The 24,587-nt window shown below is 30.0% G+C and overlaps 1 protein-coding gene across 1 annotated transcript in view; it reads right to left on the bottom strand.

Moving 5' to 3' along the window:
* Positions 1-23,518, bottom strand: part of LOC105618917 (MOB kinase activator-like 3) — a 155,543-nt gene extending 132,025 nt beyond the window's left edge. The window contains exon 1 of the mRNA XM_012200447.1: positions 23,269-23,518. Within this exon, the coding sequence (XP_012055837.1) occupies positions 23,269-23,316 (48 nt within the window). The 5' untranslated portion in view covers positions 23,317-23,518. The remainder of the gene's footprint in view (positions 1-23,268) is intronic.
* Between the last annotated feature and the right edge of the window lie 1,069 nt (positions 23,519-24,587).

Here is a 24,587-nt window from a genome sequence, read left to right as displayed (position 1 = left end):
TTTTATTTTCGCATTCGTAGAATTGATTTTTAGCTGATTTGGTATAAAAACAAGCCACACGAATTATGAATTTGTATTTCTTTAATTAGCTAAACAGACTATTATTTTATTAATATTAATAAAATCCAATAAGGTAAATGTCCCTATTTGTGACCGTGTTTCTATTTGTGACCACTCATGGACTTTTATTAAATTAATCAAAAATTTTAAGTAATTTATCTTCGGAAAAGGTATTCATCATGTTTAACGATTAGTTAGCCACGATTCGATATATGGTTTCAGTGATTTGACTAACAAATACTCGTGAAAATGTAAAATAAAGTCTATCAGTGACAAATTTAGCAATGTTTGTCGCTATGTTAGTAGAAATAGCGTTTGTCACAGCACAGTCACATCTTTGTTATGTCGTCCGGTTTAAGAACAATTTTTTTCGCAAAAGTGTCAGTGAATACTTAGTAAATTGTGCTATGTGGATTCTAAAAAAGATAATTTTGAACATATAGATGAATGTGATAAATAAGTGCAACAAAACATGCATGTTTCCATTTGTGACCGTCTCAAGAAAACTAGCCATAACATTAAATTTCGCTCCTTTTTTTTAAAAAAAAAAACAATTTTTATTCATCTTCATATGTTTCTAGACAAGTGTGAGTTGCATTTGTATGAATAAAACGAAAATATTCGGTGTATGCTCGAGGGAAAATTTTAGTAACTTTTGATTAGGTCATTAAGTGGAACATCGTATGTACCTATTTATGACCACAGCTTTAAATTCTTTGTTTACAATTAAACATTGAGTAATTTCTTTGACCAAATTAAGAAAGTTTATCATACTTAGTGCTATTGAGTTCAAATTTCATGCTCTGTGCTACAGCGAGTAACTTATGATCATAGATCACGAAAAATGCGACCACAGCGCATGTTTGTGGCAGTCATATATTTTGTGACAGTGACAGATTTTCTGAATAGACATCAAGTTTGATTAAAGATACATTAAATATCAGGCTATCTCTGTTCACAGGATAGTGCTTTTTTTCTGTCAAATCTTTATTTTCACGCGAAAATGCATCGAATAAGTATATCTTTATCGAGATTTGAATGAGAAATGATCGTCAACGTGACATCAAATTGACGTTAATTCAATGAATTATTTCTTGCTGGGGATGGGGAATACCCTGAATATATTCTCCGAATGTTTGTGTTCCAAAATCAACAATCAGTATTGAAAAACTATAGTGCATGTATCATAAACGACAGATTTTTAGTACTGGCAGAATTTTAGAACCTAAGTATAATATTTATAAGACTTTGAATTTTTATTTGTAAATTAAAATTTCAAATCTGCATGGTGGGCAAATTCGGAAAAGATGGTCAGACATAGAACTTGAAAAAGAACTTGCTGATGTTTGTTGTAAAAAGTAAATCAAGTGTATTCTTAAATCAATGCTAACTGCAAAATTGAAAGGATATCAACCAATTGGAAAGAGATCAGGTTCTCCAACTGTATTCTCTGTTGAGGAAGAGGCAATAATAGTACGCTGGATGCTTCATCTCAGTCAATGAGGCTTCCCTGCGACACACAAAAACACAACTGTTTTATAACATTGCTCATTTAATTAATCGTAAATTAAACGTTTGGGTCAAGAAACACCATTTACTGATGGATGATCAGGGCGTCATTGGTACGAAGCGTTTTTACGTCGCCGAAGATTTCTATTCGTGTAACTCAAAATTTGTCCAAAAGTCGAGCCTCAGTGACAGAAGATATTCTGCACGGTTGGTTCAAAGAGATCGATAACATTTAATTGAGAAACAGTTAATAAATATTGATGGAATCCGGATATTTAATTGCGACGAATTTGCTTTCTATCTTTGTCGGAAAGGGAAGCGTGTCAAAAAAGGAAATAAGACAGTTTGTAATTTATACAAGACAAGTTTATAATTTCACACAAAATGATGAGAAGGAATGCTTGACGGTGCTATTCATGACAAACGCTATGAGTATATTGGTTTCTCCAATGATAATTTTTCCGTATCAAAGAATTTTCCCTTCTCGCAAAGTGTATCAATTAGTTGGGGAATCGAAAAGAAAGTGGATGGATGACGGCTGAAACTTTCTATGAATATATAAATAATATTTTTGAACCGCGGTTGACAGCACAGAACATCAAAAAAAATTTTGAAATTATCAAATAATTTTTATAATTTTTAATTTTAAAAAATCTTTTTAATTTTCTGTACTTCTATACATATACTTCTATACATGTATATCTTCCAGAAATGATATAATTATTTATAAATTTGAGATAAAATTATTTGATGATACAAACGAATTATTAATCAATATTCATTCAACTAAATGATTGATTAGCTTTTTTTAAATAAATCAAATCAAATCTTAAAGAAGGTTGAATTAGACAATTAGACAGTTATGAACTATAATGATTTGTGAACTATAATGAGCTATGTACTATAATGATTTGACGGGACAAAAATTTACTTATTCGCATATTGTTCAAGTGAGCAAATTCACTAGAATATTCATAATTTAATAACTAGTGAATTTGCTCACTTTTATAATTTCGAGATACACAATCGACCCCCTCATTCAATTTTGAAATGAATTTACCTTTCAATTTGTATTTTAATTTACTTTTTAAGATAGCTATTCCAGTTTTCAAAATACTAAAAACTCTAATTCTACGAATTATATTATTATATAATTCGTTTTTGTCGTGAATGATTCAAATCAAGATCTTAACTCTAGCATTAGTCATGAAACTTATGCTTAAAATCTAGTTTCGATCTACATAAATCAGTGTATCAAGTCAAGAATGAGAAGGAAAACATTTGGCCATTAAAAAATTCTGAAGACAATTCGACGAACAAATTACTGTTTCAAGAGCATCTCAGTTTTTAGTTTGCAGATAACTCGATTAATGCTAGATCAAATGATGTCCAGCAGATCGTAGTGGATAATGGTTCCTGCAGGATCTTCACAATTAAACGATGAGAATATGACGATAATGGACAACTGAATTTCATAAACCTTTTAATTATTACCGTTTGTTGCATTCAACCTACAAAATAAAATTTTTCTATTTTTTTTAGAGCATCTAACACTAATGTCTACGCCACTGAAGATACACAATCAGTTTCAGAGTCTGCCATTAATGATAACGATATAGTAGATGTTGAATAATACTAAAAAGATGAATTATCTAATCTTAAATTATTATCTTTCAGATTACTTGGACATTCCTTCTGATATGCCAGATGTTTTTAAAAAGACAATATTTTGGCTGTTAAAATAAATTAGCAACGAAAGTGCTGTAAAAGTTAAAGTGCCTTCAGTGGCCCTTCGTTGGCCTGGCAAGAATATCACCGAGAAAAGAAATAGAAAAAAATCGTCTAATTGCAATCGAAGAAAGAAAAAGAAAACTTCAAGAAATGGCTGAAAAAAAAAAACAAAAAGCAGAGGAAAAAAAGGCAAAAAACATTGCAACGAGCTGAAAAAGTTGAAAAATAATGATAGTTTAAGCAGGAAGAATAGACGAGGAAAATAATGTGTAAGTAATATGATTTCTTATTCTTTACTTATATGTATGCACTACAAAAATATTTATACGAAAATATAATCGAACAACTCTTTTCATTATTATAGATATAGATCTACTACTTGTATTGTTTGCCCTCAGTATTTTCTTTTTCTTTAATGCCTGAATATATAAATATTTTTCTCGTTTTAAGTACAAAAGTTTTGAGAATTTCAAGTAACAAATCTATTAAGGTTAATTTTTCCTCAACTTTAATCTTTATAGGCAAAATGCTCTTTCGAAATGCTCTTAAGGTTGTGCTTAAGATGTCATGAGTCGATCAGAGAGCCATATTAACATCTTAAGACATTGCTTGAAGCAGTTTTGAAATTAAGAATGAACTACGAGCAACTGAGCAAGAAAATTAATCCGCTGGTCACTAAAATGATACATTTCATCTGCTGCATCAGTCATTAACCAAGACAGACGGTATATTATCACTAATAGGATCAGATTAAATTTAACGGTCATAAATGCATACATTTACATAGTCCGCTATTTTTTTTTATTTTTATTAGATTATTCTTGGAATTAGAATAAAACATGTTTTTCGATACAAAAATGATTAATCTTGAGTTCGATATAATTGATTCCTGATTTCAATCATTTTTATTATTAATTCATAATTGCGACTATCTTACATAGTCACAAATAGGGACATTTATCTTAGTTAGTTTCTGAGAAATAAGGGGATGTCACTTTAGGAGACCTATGTCAGGAGACGATGTTTAGGAGACCTATATCGGCGATTTTCCTTTCCTATTATTGGTGTCCCAATAGTTACTATGTTAATGAGATTCCAACAGTTACTATTGTGACTCCAATAGTTTGAGTAATATTGCAAGTAAACGTACAAATATGTGCAATGAGTCAATGTCAAAATAATATGACATTGAAAGAATATATCTACAAAACGATGTGCCAAAAAAATAGTTTGAAAATGTTAACATGTAGAAATATAATGCAGAATTAAAAATACAGTAATAATATATTAAGAATTGCAATAAGAGCATATTAATTCTGTTTTCATATTATGTAATTTTAATTTTATTTTTATCTTTAATTTATTTTATACTTATTACTCGTTTCTTCTACTGTCTACGATAGTATTGGCAGAGGCGCCTAACATCTTACAAAAAGGGTGGCGCACAGGTGATATTCCATATTTTTATACCATATTTCGCTTTATTTCGAAACCTGTCGCTCTATCACACAATATTATAGGCGAGCGTCGCAAAGAAGGACAGTAACAGAAGATGGCCACTCTACGCCCAAATGTCGGTAAGAAACCCTGTTACGAAATTTTTGGAGGCCTCCCTTAAGAAGACGGAACCAAAATCGGAAGCGGAGGCACCCGACTATTGGCAAGCCCCCTCTGAGATGCAAGTCTCCTGCATAACGAAGACCCAGGAAAGTCTCCTTAGCGGCCGAAGGAAATCTTACTGCCAAGTTGAATTCCGCGCGCCAAGACGCAGAATACGTGAACGACATGACTCGCGCTATTCGCGGAGCCTGCAGGATCGCACGCCAGTTAGGCGCCGATAAGGTCCCCCCCCTTCCCCGTAGAAATCACGATCACTTGCATGTCCCCGAAAGGACCAACATCCACTTGTGCTATAATAAGCAAAGCGAGGATGTCGCACAAAGGACTCAGGAGGCTAATTGTGGTGAGACAAATGCCATTGTGCTGTAAGGTCGCCAATTTCCAAGTCGGGAAGGCGCGTGTAACTTTCGTTATCGATTTTCACGTGCACATGATGTTGCAATTGCATCAGATCTCGCGTTAATGGTGTATAAGCGCATCACCTCTCTCGATTATATGTTACGATATTTTCGGGATAATAACTTTCCGCGTCCGCCGAAGCCACAGCCTGATCATTTCCTTTAAGTATTGTCGCATGATAATTTGTCTTGCTTGTATCTACTTCTATATATTCTACTTCTATATATTCTTCTATATATCGTGATGTACGTTCTTTATTATTTTCCGAAATTCTGGAAGATGGTTCGAAATCCTCGCGGACGAGCACGAGATCATGTCGTATTTACGGTAGCCCAATAACCACTTTCTTATTTCGATTATCAAAGTACCGAATTGCTTGTATGATATTGTATGATATTGTATGATATTGTATGATATTGATATAAAAATTGTTCTTACGTGTGAACTTGTGCTGTCAAGAATTTTATAATTGCTTTGCGCTATTGAGAGTTCAACGGAAAACGTGCGAGGCTATTTTAACGTATTTCTATCGCATACTGCTATCATAATCCTATCGAAGGAATGAGAGTCGGAGATTAATAGAATATATTTATTATTTTTCTTGTTATTAATTACTGTATCACTTATTACAGTCGCTCCCTATTTATTCCTCCAAACTATCCTCTGTTCTCGGCTACGAACCTTCTGCCATTACCGAGGCTAAGCAGTCGGTTACGAGAGCCTCGACACTCGCAGCTCGTAAGAATATCATTTAAGTAACATTTCGATTAATTCTAAAAGGGGCGCTCACTCGTGCCTGGCGCCCAAGTATCTATCTCGCGATCTGACATTGTGAAGCGTAATATTTTCTGTCGCATCTCGTTTGAGACTCAAACGAATTCTATTCGTGAAGATATTAGAGAATAAAGAGTATCAGCTGTGAACACTCGAAGTTTATATTTTAGCAATAATAACATAAAAAAAATAAACACAAAAATATATATATAATATACCAAGAAATTTTATGTAGCTTACCTTCTTTCTAATTAAATTTTTATTGATCAATAATAACTATTTACCAATAGCAACTATTCAACCGTATTCATCAACAGTACTAACTATTAAATGGCTAAATAACTATTGGCCATTTTACTATTTACCAATAGTTTTTATCTATAAAGAAAGCAGGGCTTGCTAATTTTTGATAGTAGAAAGACAACAAATTATACCCAGAGTTTATGTTATCTAATATTGTCAGCTAATTACTATCAAAAATATAACAGAGGCAGAAATAAAGTTCTGCGAAGAATAAAGTCCTGCGTAACCTGATGGCAGATTAAGAGCAGAACCTAATTCAAGCAAATTCTGTTCGATTTCTGCCACCAATCTGTTGGCAAAGCATGTCTAGCAGGCTTTGTCGACAAATTCATAGACAATGGCGGATGGCATAGTTTTGTAGTAAAATCTGATCGAATTTACTGCCAATTTGGCTCCAAATTGCTAACATTTTGTTGTCAGGGAACATATAATATATAAAGTTATATAATTTTTGTTTTTATAATACATGAAGTATAATTTTTGTTTTTACTGCAGAGAATTTGTTTTGATTAGGTATTTGTCTGCTTTATAAAAACAAATTCTTTGCTGTAAAAACCAAAATTATATAAAAAAATAATTTGTGTTTTAAAGAAGAAAATTTGTATTTCTAAAGCAAAGAATTTATATTTTTAAAACAGAGAATTTGTTTTTAAAATAGAGAATTTGTGTTTATAAAACAGAATTTGTGTAACTCTCCTCGATAGATAGATGTCCTCGATAGATAGATTTCCTAATCTGAATATCTGTCAACTTTAACAATTAATACTTCGATTCGCAGGACAGAGCAACTTCCGTTTTTCTGTCAGATTCGTTCATTTAGTGCAAAAATGCATTGAACGAACCTAATTTTATCAACATCAGAAGTGAGAAGACTAAACTCAACCATAAAAAGTAACATGAATATTATGATTAAATACTCTGAATACTCAGTAATGATATTTAAAAATATATAAGATTGTAAGATTGCCGAAATTGCACCACTTTTTTAAAGACTTATAAATCAGAAATTATTCTTAAGTTTTTTACAAAATAAATTGTATGCTTTTCCCTTTTTTATGTAATTTTTTCATAATTACAATACATTAATTATACTTAATTTTTTGCACTATTATAACGTTTAAAATGATAATTTTTTCAGTATAGCGATTTTGATAACGAGGAAATTCGAGGAAATTGTTTAAATCGCATCAGTATTCCTCATTTAAAACATTATGATAATGCAAAAAATTTAAACATAAGAAAAGAAAAAAAATTGTATTTTATTATGGTGTTAAAAATTTAAGAATATATTTTCATAATTTCTGAAACACATGATAATTTCAAAAAATAATTTAAGGAATTTCTACATCAAACAAAATAAATCTTTTGTAGATTTACAATATAGATTTTTACAAAATAATGAATGGAATAAAAATGTATGAAAAATAGAATGGAAAAATATTAGCTAATGTACGATTTAAGAAGTTGGATTGTAGTGCGATTTAGGAAATATTACATTATGATGCGATTTAGGAAACTAGAGCATTCTTTAAACTTTTATTTACTTTTATTTAAAAAATATAAAGCAAATTTTATCTTATTAATTTAATTTTAATACTATTTTAATCACGACAAATGATCAAGACTTAAGCTATTTAACTTATATTTTTTGTAATTTTGTTATGAAATATATTGAGAAAAAATAACAACGCTATCACAATTTTTTTATTTATGTAAACAATACTCCTCTTGCACTTCATGTCAAAAGTATAAAAGAGTAACATTACAGTATGTAATTCTTATATTATATTATAAATAATCCGCGCGCAAGAAAGTATATAAATACAATAATTGAATTTTTAAGCAAGATAGTGCGATTTAAGAGCTAATACTATGTATTTATTATTTATGTGCAAACTAAGAAGTTTATAAATTAATTACTTAAAATCAATTGTTACATACGTCTTTTATATTTATGCAAAAACAATTTCAGAGAATTTTACACATACTAAATTTGTAAAAATTTGGAGATAAACCAACTTTATCAGAGAAATATCTTAATTTTTATTCACAACATCTTTTATGCCATAAAAGAGGAGTAATTTTTGGTCTTTTTAATAAAATATTCTTTTTAATAAAATATTCTTCCCATTCTAAATTCCATTCTAAAAATATATATGAAATGATAAGAATTCTATTTAAAAATCCTCTGCCTTTTATTTTTTCTACTGTTCTCAAACTTGAATTAAATTTCATTTTAATGGTAGCGGTAATAGGAAATTTCAGGATATTAATATAGTAAAATATGAAAATATGATAAATAAAATAATTATTTTTATAATTGCAATCATAATTATAATGAATATAACCAATTTTTCATTACTATTAAATTATGGTAATAATGTATAACGAAAAAATATATTTTAAAAAATGAAAAAATCTGCAGTCATTTTTAAGTGTGTGTAACTATATTAATAGCAATTTGATTGTACTTCTAACTACAAAATTAATTGGTCAAATTTACTGTACGTATTATAAAAATTAAAAAAAAATAATTGTAAAAGTAATTATTTGCACTAAATATTTGGCAATATTATACACGGAAAAAATAGATTTGGTTGAATTAACTGAAATTGTGGTGGAAAATGAATGATCCAAAGTTCTAGATAAGTTTACTAGATTTCTGATTAAATCTATCAGAATTCTGATTGTCAATCAGAAATCTGATAATCAATTTCAAAATCTATTAAAATTCTAGTTGAAATAACCAATTTACCAGAATTCTGTTTGAAATAATCAAAATCTAACCTTCTATCAATCTAAATTTAAGAAAACTAGTTACCTTAACTAGAATTCTGGATCGTTCATTTTCTATCACAATTCCAGTTAATTCAATCAAATATTTTTTTCCGTGTAGTAATAGTATATTTGATCACATTTACATAAATAATAATTTAACATATAAAGATTATGCGTTTCGTGGTTTTCTCCGTGTTCAGATTCATTCTTGGAATACCATCATTTCGTGAACCATGCAGTCCACTTCATCAGGGCGAGGAGCAGCTTGATACCTGAGTATAAAGTGGACTGCAAGGTTTACGAAACGATGATATTCCAAGAATGGATCTGAACACGGAGAAAACTCACGAAACACATAATCTTTATACAGAAAGGAAGCCATGGAAGCCTCAAGAATAATTGTCATTGTTAAAACAATAAATGTCAATAGGTAGTCGAAATTTAAAAATGGAAAGATAAAGGGCATATATACGCTAGATATCGAATGATTATATTTGATTACAATAGATAATCTAATTCCACATACAATTAAATATATTGTATAAACGTTTCGGCTTTACATTAGACCATCTTCAATATCTAATAATTAAAAAATATTTATGACCAACAATGATTCGTATACGTGTATTGTCTTATGATATGTCTACTTGTAACGTCAACAGGCTCGTTATTAAACAATAGTTTTTTTATTCTTACTATGCAAGTTATTGATATTAGTCGAAAGGATAAAAATTTTTCATATCCATAAGCAATCGTCTTTTTATTACAAAAATTCAGGTAGTCCAAATGTTCCTATTTAATTGAAACGCAGAATTTTTAGATTCTAGTAATTATAATATTCTTTGATTAATTAACTGTTTTCAAATCGTGTTTTGAATTATAAAATATAAAAACTTCGTATCTGTGTTACAATCAACTCTGTGGAAAGATATCGAGAATGGATGACTTGTTTTAATAAAATACTCATCATAATGTTTTGTCAAATCTTCTTATCATGATACACAGGTATATATACCTAACATCAAGGAGAGAGTAAAAAGGACTTATGTAAGGGAAGTTATGTTCAGCATAGGAAAGTATGTTTCTATAATTTATAATTTTTCCGTAACACTCTGCATATTGAGACCATCGATTTGTTTTTTGATAATTTCTGACATGATTCTTTTATGAAAATATGGTTCTATGTTTAACATCTGAACATTATCCCATTTATTTTGTGACCACATTCTATTCTGTGATAAAACAGTCAGGGAATCTTTTGATTTTTTTATATTCGTTTTTTTTTGTGTCCTTTGATTTAGCGTTTTTATTTTCCTTTTTGTTTGACCAACATAAAAGAAGTCACAATTCAGACAACTTATTTTGTATAGCACATCACATTGTTCCATTTTTTCTATATTATATAATCTATCCTTACCTAATTTTATGAAACGATTATTAATAGGTTTGTACGCTATTTTAAAATTGTTTTTTTCCGCTGTAGTCTTAAATTGGTTCGAGATTGTGTTAATATATGGTACAGTGAAAAATTTTTTTTATCGTGATCGATAGAATCATCGTTATTACCAATATTATTATTATATAAATTCTTTCTACTCGCCAATTTTTTAAGTCTCTGATTAATTGTAGAAAAAATTATGTTAAAAGGATAACCATTAATTAACAGAATATTTATCATGGATTCAATATTTTTTTTGTGATATTTCGGATGTGACAGAAACAGAATTCTATTAAGCTGATTATTATTCCTCTTTTGAGTTGCATTGGCTGGTTCGATTTATGACTTAAATATCTTTCTGAGTTCATAGATTTTTTTATATATGTCAAATCTATATAATCATCTTCTAATATTACTTTAACATCGAGGAAATTTATAGATTTGTCATCGCCATACTCCACTGTAAGTCTCAATCTATCATGGTAAGAATTGAATCTATCTAATATCTCATTAATCTGATTATTCGGAACTGCTATAAAATATCATTCACATATCGATAGTAAATTGGAATGTTAATATTAATGTTAGAAAAGATTATCTCTTCCAAATCTTGAATTACTAAATTCGCTAGGACAGATGACAATGGAGACCCCATGGACATACTAAAGATGTGTTTAAAAAATTTATTGTCAAATTTGAAATACGTTGAATTAATAATTAAGGAAATAACATCAAGAAATTCTTTCTTTGGAATGCTTGTTTTCTGTGATATGTATTCCCATCTTTTTTCAATGCTTTTTGTGACTAACTCTATGAGAATGTTAGTGTACATCGATATACTGTTGAAGGAGACTAATTTGTAATTTGATTGACAAAGCCATTTAAATTATTAAATTATTACTAATCAGTTCAAAACTATTTTTTACGTAGTAAAAACTTCTTAATACTTTTATCAATGATTTCTTTTAAAAAAGTCGCAAAGGGATATTGAGGACTATTGATTCAACTAACAATTATTCTTAGTGGATTCCTTTCTTTGTGAATCTTTGGCATCCCATAGGATCTCGGCACCATCCGAAACATTTAATTTCCTGTATGTATCCTGATTTATGTATCTCTTTCTCCTCCATCTACTCAACAGTATGTGTGTTTGCTTATTATATTTTTGGGATCTTTGTTAATGTTTATATATGTGTTATTATCAGATAAATTTTCATGCATTTTCTTATTATTGAGTTCATTATTACAGTCGAATTCCCTTTATCTACTCGTGTAATTAAAGTATCCATGTTCACATATAAATTGTTTTACCGCCTTTATTCCTTCTTTTTTAATATAATGTTCTCTGTATCATTTACCTGATTATTATATTTAATTTTATTAAGAATTTAAATTGAATCATTCCTTATAGAATTTTTAGTGTTAATGTCTAATTTATTAATGTTAATTTCAATGTGTTTTATAAACTCTCTGATTATTTTCTCATTGTTAAATAGTATTATTAGGTAAGTTAAATTTTTGTCCTAATTGCAATATTGTTTTAACATTTTCTTTATTTCAAAATTGCTAAGATTGACTAATCATTCGTTATTGATATTATCTAATTTAAAGTTATCATTAAAATTAAGTGAACTTATATTCGTACGATACAATTTCAATAATTTGGAATATTGATATCTTGCATAGAAATTTTTCTAATATTTGAAGGAATAAATTTTTTTGAGTTAGTATTAGCAGAATTCGATCGTAATAAATTAAACTCTATAGGTTTTACGTTTTGTTTCTTTTTTTTTGGTTGAGCTGCAATTCTTTTTAAGTTTTGTAATTTTTTGTTTATTCTCTCTCATTCACCCACAATTTATTAAAATTAAACTCCTGTCGACTAAGAAATGAAAAACGTCCGGATACTTTAATTACACGAGCAGATAAAGATAATTCGACTGTAGAAAATGCATGAAAATCTATCTGATAATAACACATATATAAACATTAACAAAGATCCCACAAATATAATGACAAAGCAAACACACATATTGTTGACTAAATGAAGGAGAAAAGGATGTATAAATCGGGATACATAGAGGAAATTAAATGTTTCGGATGATACAATGCCAAGATCCTATGGGATCCAAAGATTCACAAAGAAGGGAATCCACTAAGAATAATTGTTACTTGTATCAATAGTCCTCAATATTCTCTTGCGACTTTCTTAAAAGAAATTGATAAAAGTATAAAAAAGGATGTCTATTAAGTTACAAGTTGATACAACCACTTCAACATAATCGAATAAAAGTTGCACAGAAATTTAGTGCTTTTTTGTTGCTAATTTGTTGCTCTATTCCCGATTTTGTTGCTCCAGCCAATTCCGAAAAAATAATGGCTGTGCTAGCATAAAAATAAAATTAGCACAGCCAATCAAAAAATAAAAAAAATATGGCATATTCTTTTTGTACTAATTTGTTGCTAATTAGTTGCTTACTTCCCGATATTGTTGCTTCCTCCTCAACCCTCGAAAACCACTTATAAATTGTCAATTCTCGAAATATTTCGACTGATTACGATTCTCTAATTTTGAAAAAAAAAAACAAGTAAACAAAATCAATCAAAAACAAAATCTGGATTACATTTTGTTTTTTGTTATAGAGCAAAAACATTTTAAAAAATGATATTGTTAAATTATCTATAAATAACCAGAACTGCATCTGCTAACTTTATTCTTATGCTAGCACAGCCATTGTTTTTTTTGGCTGGAGCAATAAAATCGGGAATAGAGCAAATTAGCAACAAAAAAATACTAAATTTCTATCAACTTTTATTTACTTTTATTTTAAAAAAGAAGCATTCCAAAGGAAGAATTTCTTAATGCTATTTCCTTAATTATTAATTCAACGTATTTCAAATTTGACAATAAATTTTTTAAACAGATCTTTATGCCCATGGGGGTCTCCATTGTTACCTGTCCTAACGAATTTAGTAATTCAAGATTTGGAAGAGAAAATCTTTTCTAATATTAATATTAACATTTCAATTTACTATCGATATGTGAATGATATTTTATAGCAGTTCCGAATAATCAGATTAATGAGATATTAGATAGATTTTTATCATGATAGATTGATACTTACAGGGGAGTATGGCGGGAACATATCTATAAATTTCCTCGACATTAAAGTAATATTAGAAGATGGCTATATAGAATTTGACATATATAAAAAATCCATGAACTCAGGAAGATATTTAAGCTATAAATCGAACCATCCAATGCAAAAGAGGAGTAATAATCGGTCAGCTTGAATTCTGTTTCTCCCACATCCGAAATCACAAAAAAAATATTGAATCCATGATAAATGTTCTGTTAATTAATGATTATCCTTTTAACATAATTTTTTCTACAATTAATTAGAGACTTAAAAAATTGGCGAGTAGAAAGAATTTAATAATAATATTGGTAACGATGATTCCGTCGACCACGATAGAAAAAAATTTTTCACTATATCATATATTAATACAATCTCGGACCAATTTAAGACTATAGCGGAAAAAAACAATTTTTAAATAGCATACAAACCTATTAATAATCGTTTCATAAAATTAGGTAAGGATAGATTATATAATATAGGAAAAATGGAACAATGTGATGTGCTATACAAAATAAGTTGTCTGAATTGCGACTTCTTTTATTGGTTGGTCAAACAAAAAGGAAAATAAAAACGCAAATTAAAGAACATAAAGTGAAAAAAAATCAAAAGATTCCCTGACTATTTTATCACAGATAGAATGTGGCCACAAAATAAATGGGATAACGTTCAGATGTTAGAACCATGTTTTCATAAAAGAATCATGTCGAAAATGATGTTTATCAAAAAACAAATCGATGATCTCAATATGCAGAGTGCTACGGAAAAATTATCAGAAACATACTTTCCTGTGCTGAACATAACTTCCCTTACATAAGTCCTTTTTACTCTCTCCTTGATGTTAGGTATATATATCTGTGTATCATGATAAAATTTGACAAAACATTGTGATGAGTATTTTATTAAAACAAGTCACCCATTCTCGATATCTTTCCACATATTTGATTGTAACACAGGTACGAAGGTTTTATGTTTTATAATTCAAAACACGATTTGAAAACAGTTAATTAGTCAAAGAATATTATAATTAGTAAAATTTGGAAATTCTGCGTTCAATATAACAATTTGAATATAACAATTAAATAGGAACATTTGGATTACCTGAATTTTTGTAATAAAAAGACAATTGCTTATGAATGCGAAAAATATCCTTTCGACTAACATCAATAACTTGCGTATTAAGAATAAAAAAACTATTGTTTAATAACGCATGTTGACGTTATAAGTAGACATGTCATAAGACAATACATGTAGACGAATCGTTATTGGTCGTAAATATTTTTTAATTATTAGATACTGAAGATGGCCTAATGTAAGGCCGAAACGTTTATATATTTAATTGTATGTGGAATTAGATAATGTATTGTAATCAAATAATCATTTACTAACGATATCTAGCGTTCGTATGCCCTTTATTTTTCCATTATTAATAATTTAATATTTTTCTTAAAAAAAATACTACAGAAATAAGAATATTATCAAAGCCGCATCTCAAAAATAGAACATTCGCGGCGAAACACGCCCGCCATGATCTCTCGAGACTGAGGACAATCGTTTTGTCATTATCATTTTCTAACTATGTTAATAAATATCAGCGTATTATTTCGTTTCCATGTAATCTCTTCAAATATTAAACTGGCAGTAGAGGAAGAAATTAAGAATGGTTACAGTAGGAAGTATAAATAACGTTGGCAATGTCTCTCGATCACAAGCGTGTGATTAACTCAGCGTAAATGTATTAAGCTACCGTTCTAGGGATCGTAGATTCAAATCTTACTCGACGATGTGTTTTTTAATAATTAATTGTAGTTAATAAGATAGAATATAGATATACAAAACAGTAAATAGTGAGTTGAAATGGAAAAATAAAAGGTAATAATAACAAAAAAGTTATTTTTTTTCATTAAGATATAATCATATACATTTTTTATTACATAAAAGGGATTGTTTGGTCACAATTTGCCAAATTACACATTGCCAAATTATTTCATTTAAAATAATTTCATTTAAAATAATTAATAATTTGGTTATATTTGTCATACGATTTCGTAATAATCATCTAACTTTGCTACCAATTTTCAAATCTTGGTAGTAATAGGTGTATGATTCTACGTACTTTTAATTATGTTTGTTGTTATAATATTTTATATATAATTTACTATATGCAAATACGATTTATGTAGAAGATAACCAGTTGAATGTAGTTGAATGAATATCATGATCGTTGCGATCATAATTTAGTGTTCAGATTATTATAATTCATATGGTCAAAACAATTATAAAATTTATAGTTGTCCCAAAAAAAATGACTATAAATTATAGTTAAATTATTTCAACCATTTTTTTTTTCTTAGTGCAGGATTTCTTGCCACTTCATGACACTTCATACATTGGCCAAACGAAAAGGTAGTTAAAAACGAGAATTGCGGAGCATATGTCTAACAGTAATTAAAAATCAGGTTCACTGTCGGTCATATCAAATCATCGAATATCACTCAATCATAATTTCGATTGGAACAATAAAAATTTTAGACAGTGAACCTTATTATGATAAGAGACTGATTTCTGAGATGATTTTTATAAAAAGGCCGAATATCAGATTAAATAAGTAGAGTGACTGAATCCCTGCCTGAAATATAATATATCGCCTATCATATCGATGTGAACCTGGCGCTCAACTTTATCAAAAATAAAATTAATACTGTAAACCGTTTGTACTTCGTTTGTACTCATTTGTACCGATCATTATTTCTTTTGTACCTCAAACAATTAAACAAAAAGTGAAAAATAAAAAATGGCCAGCGCGTAACTTTAAGATTTTTTAATTTCATTCGAAGTACAAACGATATTAATTTTTATTTTTGATAAAGTTGAGCGCCAGGTTCACATAGGTGCCTATCATACAATCACTTTCCCCTTCCTAAAGATCTTCTTATCATCTCTTCTCCTATTCCACAAACTTTCCCTCCGCAATGATACTCTAGTTAGTCGCTGTTGATGGCTTGTTCTCGGTATCAATTTAAATATGTATAGGAATTAAAAATCTGTACGTGACAAAACAGCTAAAAAATAATGGAATTGGAATTCTAGAATTTTCTTTAAACGAATCATTTTAAACTTTTTACTGATTTGGTAATTATCCAAAGTTCCTTAACAATGCTTCTTGCCTAAGAACAGAAATAATTGTAATTTTTATTTGTGGAACCACTCAAAGCTAATTATCATCATATAAGAAAAATTTTTTAATCGATTTTAATTTATTGATATTATAACACAATATACAATATGTTTTCATATATTTCAATGTACAATATATGTTTTCATATATTTTAAGTAGCGTGAAACTGTTACCAAGCGGTCATTATGGACAGTAGGCAATACCATTTGAATTTTGATACATGTACAAGATGTTCAAACCGTTTGGAACTTCAATTTCTTCTTTTCGCTGTATGCACATCTCTTTAATTAGATGTACAACTTTGCTTCCGCCGTTTTCCTATAGATGGCTTTAGCGGTAAGTGATGGTCGAAATAAATAGATCATAGACGTCATACAATAAACTTGAGCATCTGCAACATAACCCCATAGAAACATTAGTCGATTTGTGTCTGCATCATAAAGTTATTCTCGATTGAAAATGTCAGTTTACGAGCCAAATTCTCGTCATTTGCGGGAGGTTTTAATTTTTTGCTTCAATACGAAGAAATCTGCGGCTGAGGCTCATCGAATGCTCTCAAATACTTATGGTGAGATCGCTATTAGTGAAAGAACGTGTCGTGAGTGGTTTCAACGCTTCAAGAACGATGATTTTGATGTCGAAGACCGGCATAGCGGTGAAAGAGAAGGTTTTCGAAGATGCAGAATTGGAGGCATTACTTGAGCAAGACTCGTGTCAAAATCAAGAAGAATTGGCACGATCATTGGGAGTGACTCAACAAGCCTCAAAGCCATGGGAATGATTCAGAAGCAAGGAAATTGGGTGCCGTACGAATTGAAGTCGAGAGATGTTGAACGGCGTTTGTTTGCTTGCGAACAGCTGCTTGAAAGGCAAAGACAGAAGGAATTTCTGCATCGCATTGTGACTGGAGACGAAAAATGGGTTCATTACGATAATCCCAAGCGCAGAAAATCATGGGGAGTTCCCGGCCATGCTTCCACGTCGACGGCCAAACCGAATATTCACGGCTCCAAGGTCATGCTCTGTATTTGATGGGACCAGCTCGGCGTAGTATATTATGAACTGTTAAAATCGATTGAAACAATCACAGGCGATCGGTATCGAAATTGACGCAATTGATGCGTTTGAGCCGAGCATTGAAAGACAAATGGCCGCAATACAACGAGAGGCACGATAAAGTGATTTTGTAGCATGACAATGCTCGACCCCATGTTGCAAAAGTGGTCAAGACATACTTGGAAATGTTGAAGTGGGAAGTCCTACCTCACCCGCCGTATTCTCCAGACGTTGCTCCCTCTGACTATCACTTGTTTCGATCAATGGCACACGGCCTGGCTGACCAGCACTTCCGGTCTTATGAAGAAGTAAAAAATTGGATCGATTCGTGGATAGTCTCAAAAGATGACCAGTTTTTTCGACGCGGGATTCGTACGCTATCCGAAAGATGGGAGAAAGTAGTGGCCGATGGACAATACTTTGAATCATAAATGTATAACCAGTTTTTTACAATAAAGCCTCGAATTTCGGAAAAAAAACGACGGAAGCAAAGTTGTACACCTAATATATAAAATTTGTTCAATAGGTGAAAAGCAAAGATAATCTAATCGGCTAAAATATAAACTTGTTATTACTAAAATAATTATAAAAATTTGTCACCTTTTATATGAAATTAATCGAGATAAAAGTTAGAATAAATAAATTGTTGCAATTAATAAAAACGATACACATTGTTTAAAAAACATTTATTCAGCATTACTGACATAATCGAACTCATTATTTTTTTCTCTACTTCTCTCTTCCTCTTCTTTATTTCTTCTACCAAATATGCTATCTTCTTTGTACCTCCTTGTTCGGCGATCTTTCCCCCGAGTTTCTATGAGTGGAATTTCGTAAGCGTTGCTACTTTCGATATGCATTCAATCTCATCAGAAATATTTTTATTCATCTACTCATTTAACTCATTAGCAGAAGACTGTTTCGTTAGCAAGAATATCTCTATCCGTCTACCGATCACAGGCTTCTACAGGGTGTCTCAGAAATAAGGTAGGAACCATTGGAGGCGTAGAATGAGTCAAGGGAAACAAAAAAGTCTGATACCATTTTGAGATATTCGCTGTAGTTTTCGAATTAAAAAAGAAAACGTCTAAGCCAATGTGTGGTGAAGCCACGCCGCGTGAATTCGTAGCACGGCCCACCGCGCTCTTACTCTCGGCGGCGCACCACCGCCGCCGCTGTCGAGTAAGGCGCGATCCATCCTGACACCCAGAAACCAGAAAGCATTCAGATTTCTTTTGAGTGCCTTTATTAGACGCTTAGGTGGAATGTTCAGATTCCTACTCTATCCATCCGGAGGATGGAAAAACTATTAAAACTTTCTGTGCTATTTCAACATGTTTAACGTGCATCTATACAAAAATTCAGTTATGCCTGCTATAAACAATATAAACCATAACTCAAAGGAGGCCAAGTATTTAATCATCTATTAAATATACAAATCGAGACTTAAGATATTGATAAGATATTTATCTTACATCTTTTACCATTATTATATATATAGATATTTACAGATATATTTTATTGATATATAATTATATATAATTTACATTAAATCTGACGTTATATGATTTATGTTACTATACTCGATACTTATATTATACTCTCTTATTTAGAGTGCGTTCAGATTCCCAAACTGGTATTTTTCGCCCAGTCACTCAACGATCACCCACCCAGTAAACACAGCCTAACATCCGCAACACTCGCGTGCATCATTTCATTCTTATTTAATATTTGTAAACAACAAGGATAAAATAATACTCGTTGTAGACATTAAGTGGAAAGCACAGTCTTAACAGGAAATTTTATATCTTATATACAATGTCATGTTAACTCAAGAAAATCTTGCTCATTTTTATAAAACTTTTAAATATATTCGATATCGAAAAACATGTTTTTATTTTACATTTTCTTGTAATTGATAAAAAATTCTCGGAGATGTTCTCAATAAATAGAAACATAAATCATCTCTCTTTGAGCATAGATTTATTAACTGAATTTTTCAACAGTCTCTATTTGCGAAAAAAATATTTCAGTTTATGACAAATTATGGAAAAAAGAATAAAGAATAAAGGATAACAAATGTTAATAAGGAAATCGATAACATATATATATATATATATATATGAAGTTGTTTCTATAGAAAGCAGGATCTAAAAAGAGAATTATTTATCTACTATATCATAGGTCTCTTTTGTATGGTAAAGAGAGAATAAAAATTCAGATATTTATATCAGAAATTGTAGATTTTTTTTTATATAAATCAATGATAATTTGTTATTCGTTATGATTGCAGTAACATCCAAAAAATTCAGACGATTATTCTCTCCAACATCTATCGTGAATTACATATGTTCATACAAAGAGTTAAACGTCAAATATACAATTAAATGAATCGTATAGCGTCTAGTATACACATGAAGTCTAACTAGAAAGATGTCAACGTATCTCACATAGAAGAGCAAACGTATCGGTAGTAACTCTAACAGTTAACTCTAAATCTCATAACATAAGATTCGTCAATCGTCGATAAAAAAAAGAGTATGTTTTTATAAACATGTTTTTATAACCAAAAATGTGTTTTTATACATATTTTTAAACAAAAGCACTTCTATAGGCTTTCCCCTATCTCCCATCGTGATGAATTTTGTATTATAAGATTTAGAGTTAAGGGCATTAAAGTTACTACCGATTAGCCGTTTTACAGAGATATTGATGATCTTTCTAGCTACACCATGTTTCATTTGGCGTTTAATTCTTTGCACGAACATATGGAGAGTTAAGGGCATTAAAGTTACTACCGATTAGCCGTTTTACAGAGATATTGATGATCTTTCTAGCTACACCATGTTTCATTTGGCGTTTAATTCTTTGCACGAACATATGGAGTCAAGATGGAGGATGTTGAAGACAACAATTGTGAATTTTTTGGATGCATTGTAATTATAACAAATTATCTTTTGATTTATATTTTAAAAAACTACATTTTTTGATGATATTTGAATTTTTGTTTTTACTATCTTTTATCATAACAGGTGTCTATGGCATGGTAGACAAAATAATTTTTCTTTTCAAATCCTGCTTTCCATAGAAAGAACTTCATATACCATCAATTTTCTCATTGATGACTGTTATTCTTTATTCTTTATTTTTTCCACGATTCTTCATAGATTGAATTCTTTATCTTTCCATAAAAAAAGACGATCGAGAAATTTTATTAATGAATCTATAATAAAAAAAAACGAACTATTATTTATGGAGAACATCTTCGAGAATTTTTTTATCAATTACAAGATGTAAAATAAAAACAGACTTTTCGATATCGAATACAAAAAGTTTTATAAAATTCTTAAGCAAAAACTCTTAAGTTAATGACTTATAGTGACGTTGTATGTAAGATATAAGATTTTCTGCCAAGACTATGCCATAACGTATGGCTAAAACAAAACGATATTTAAAAATAAGAGAAGAATATAATTCCGATATAAAAAAGAAAAATGGGTCTTCATCTACCATTTCAAAGTATAAAATCATTTCGATTTGAAAAGAATTTAGGGCTTCTAATCTTTTGCTTTAATATCTTTTATTATCTAAAATCTGGGCTGTGTTTCAAAATTCATTGCCAGCACTGAAAATCTATAGTCACATTATGTGTATTATAAATTTTCAGCACTGGCAGTGAATTTTGGAACACAGTCCAGATTTTAGATAATAAAAGATATTAAAGCAAAAGATTAACTTCAGGGATAATCTACAAAATTAAACAAAAAAAAACGGTTTAAATAAACAAAATGATACAGAATTTCTTTCAGAATCATATCTGCCCTTATCCTGGATATATTATCTCTCAACTGACTCCCACAGTATGAACCTCACAATCAGTTCCTTCTTCCTATATTAATTTATATCAAAACATCTCCCCGCTTTTCATGTATTTTGTTTATTATAATGTTCAACGTGTTTTATTTCTGTTTCATTTTAATTGTTCCGTCGATCTATTTTTTCCATTTGTTTGGTCATATTATTTCAATATGTTAACTTCCATCTGTTGTTATATTATTCAAGGTATGTTACAATTTAATTATGTTACAATTAATTTACCAATAAAAATATGTCCACTAGTTATAATATTCTATCTACATCTATGATTATCACGTTCTTTTCATATTGGTATTTTCTTGTTTGAGCGATATATTTTAAATACAAAATGGAGATCTACATTTTTAATTCTATAACAAGGACATGATTGATGTAAAGAAGTTTTTATAATATTGTAAGTTACTATTGTGTAAGTTACTATTCACTGAGGATAGTCCTGTGAAGTCTAAAACGTTTGGAATTTTAAATATATTGTAATATATAAGAATTTGTTATACCAATAGCATGTTTGACTCAGACTTTTGTTGAAACTTATTTGAAACTTGTAATTCTTTGAGCCTTTGCAGACTTTGTATAATTCTATTAACTAATTTGATAGTTTTATTCGTATTATTTAATAAAAATGTGTCCATGTTCATTAAGTTAATCGGATTAAATTTAAATGGCTCTACAGTACATTTATTTCGTTTTCATAAAATGTAGGTTAGCTCACTGTTAGTTCGAATCTACAACAATCTACGATAGGTCTGTTTTTTTTATTCTTTAAACTGCATTCTTTCTCATTTTCGCCATATATTAAACATATACCTATCTCACTTTAAGTTACAAAAGCAAACACTAGTTCTATCATAAAAAACCCAAGTTGATAGTCAATAATTTTAGAGCCATAGTATACAAAAAACTTAAACAATAAAACATAAGCAGTAAGAAGCGAATTGACCAATTGCAGTAAAGTCCGTAAAGCCATAACATAATTAGAAGCCAATCCAACATGTTAATTTCCTTACTGTTTATATCTTACTATCTTAAGTTTTATGTGCCATGGTCTTTACAAAGAAGTTGATTGCTGGGCAACTTTATCAATTTACTGATTTCGACCAATCCCGATTCACTAATTCGGATTCGTTTCTGATTCATCGATTATAAACTACCGACTCTTACGCTTTTACAATGAATCGATAGTTCAATGGATCGGTAGTTCTAAATCTTATCGATGAAGTTGACCAATAGCCATCTTGTATGACTAAAGCTGATTGGCCAACTTCATCAATTAAGATTAGGATTTCTGACTACCGACTCATTGTAGAATCAGCATTATACACTCGGCTTTACAGTACGTCTTTTAATTCGAGGTTAGTTTATCCTAAATTTGTAGTCGTGCTACAAACTAACAGTCGTTTTGTCATTACCTTGCCTTTCTGGAAGAATTCTATAAATCCACTTAATGTAGTCATCATGCGTGTGAAGATTTATTGTTACAGTTATTCGTTTGTACATTCACATATAAAAGATGTGAAAGAAGGAAATTGATTGACACGTTTAGCTTACGCACAGATCCGAATGTTCATCTTTAAAAATCACTCTACGATGTTCACTCGTATTCGTAAACAAATCAGAGCAAAATATTTCGTCCGATCATACAAACTGAAGTACTAAATCACGAAAAAATGTTCGTTCAAATTGTGATTAGAGAGAAACTTGAGAGAAGCCATGCCGGCCTTTTTCCTGTTATCGTTGAAATCGTCGGTACACTACCGCCAATTTATTTTTGATTTAGGAACTACGTGGCTACATCAATTTTCTTACACTGTCGATAAAATCATAGCAGAGAGACATAAAGAAAAGGGATATACGAATCCATGCTGCATCCATAAATTGGAAATCAAGAAAACTGAATATACATATACATAATATGTCAACGTAAATTTTATAATTTTTGTTATTGAAATCACCCAATCATAATCAGATAGCGTGTCAGCAAAATCGCACAAATCTGTCATTGCCCAGATAACAATTGAAGGGCTCACATTGCCCTCACGATTGTCGTATCGTGCGTGATTGACGTATCGTGCGTGTAAGAACGCTATCATATTGCCTTCACAACGTGAGAGTAGAAACACAAATGCAAGTGTAAAAGATGTCATCACTGCGCAATCTGCAGTACAAATCTCCTATCGCTATCGGTTTTTTGAAAATTCAAAAAATGTTTCTTTTAATACCCTGGTAGGTTAGAATCATGAATAGAATCATCCGCTGTACAATAATCCTCTCTATTCATTATCTCATATTTTATCACCCATTCTCTGTGTTTTGTAAGTATTGGATGAATACAAAATAAAATGTTAATTTAAAAAGTAAAATGCTTTGTATATACTATATTTAAACGGAGGGTCTTCGTAACTATAATATAATTACACTATTGAGAAACGATAATCTATACAGTCTGAGTTGTGTATCCGAATACTTGAATAATTCGGTTTGCATTATATAAAATTTACATAAAATTTCTGCAAACTGCACGCCGAAATAAATTTATAATTGTTAAATGCATTCATAAACAGAACTAACCTATTAACATGAAAGACATTTACAAAGACATTAACATTAAATTATTGTTTGATAATATTGTTGTTGCTAGTCATGTTATATGGATAAGCATCTTAATCTACATGATTTGTTTCAAAAAATGTAAACTCAGACTGGATTTGAAGATCTTTTGAGTTTCGTT

This window comes from Atta cephalotes (assembly GCF_000143395.1).
Source record: "Atta cephalotes unplaced genomic scaffold scaffold00018, whole genome shotgun sequence".
NCBI classification, from domain to species: Eukaryota; Metazoa; Arthropoda; class Insecta; order Hymenoptera; family Formicidae; genus Atta; species Atta cephalotes.
This window is presented reverse-complemented; position numbering and strand designations above follow the sequence as displayed.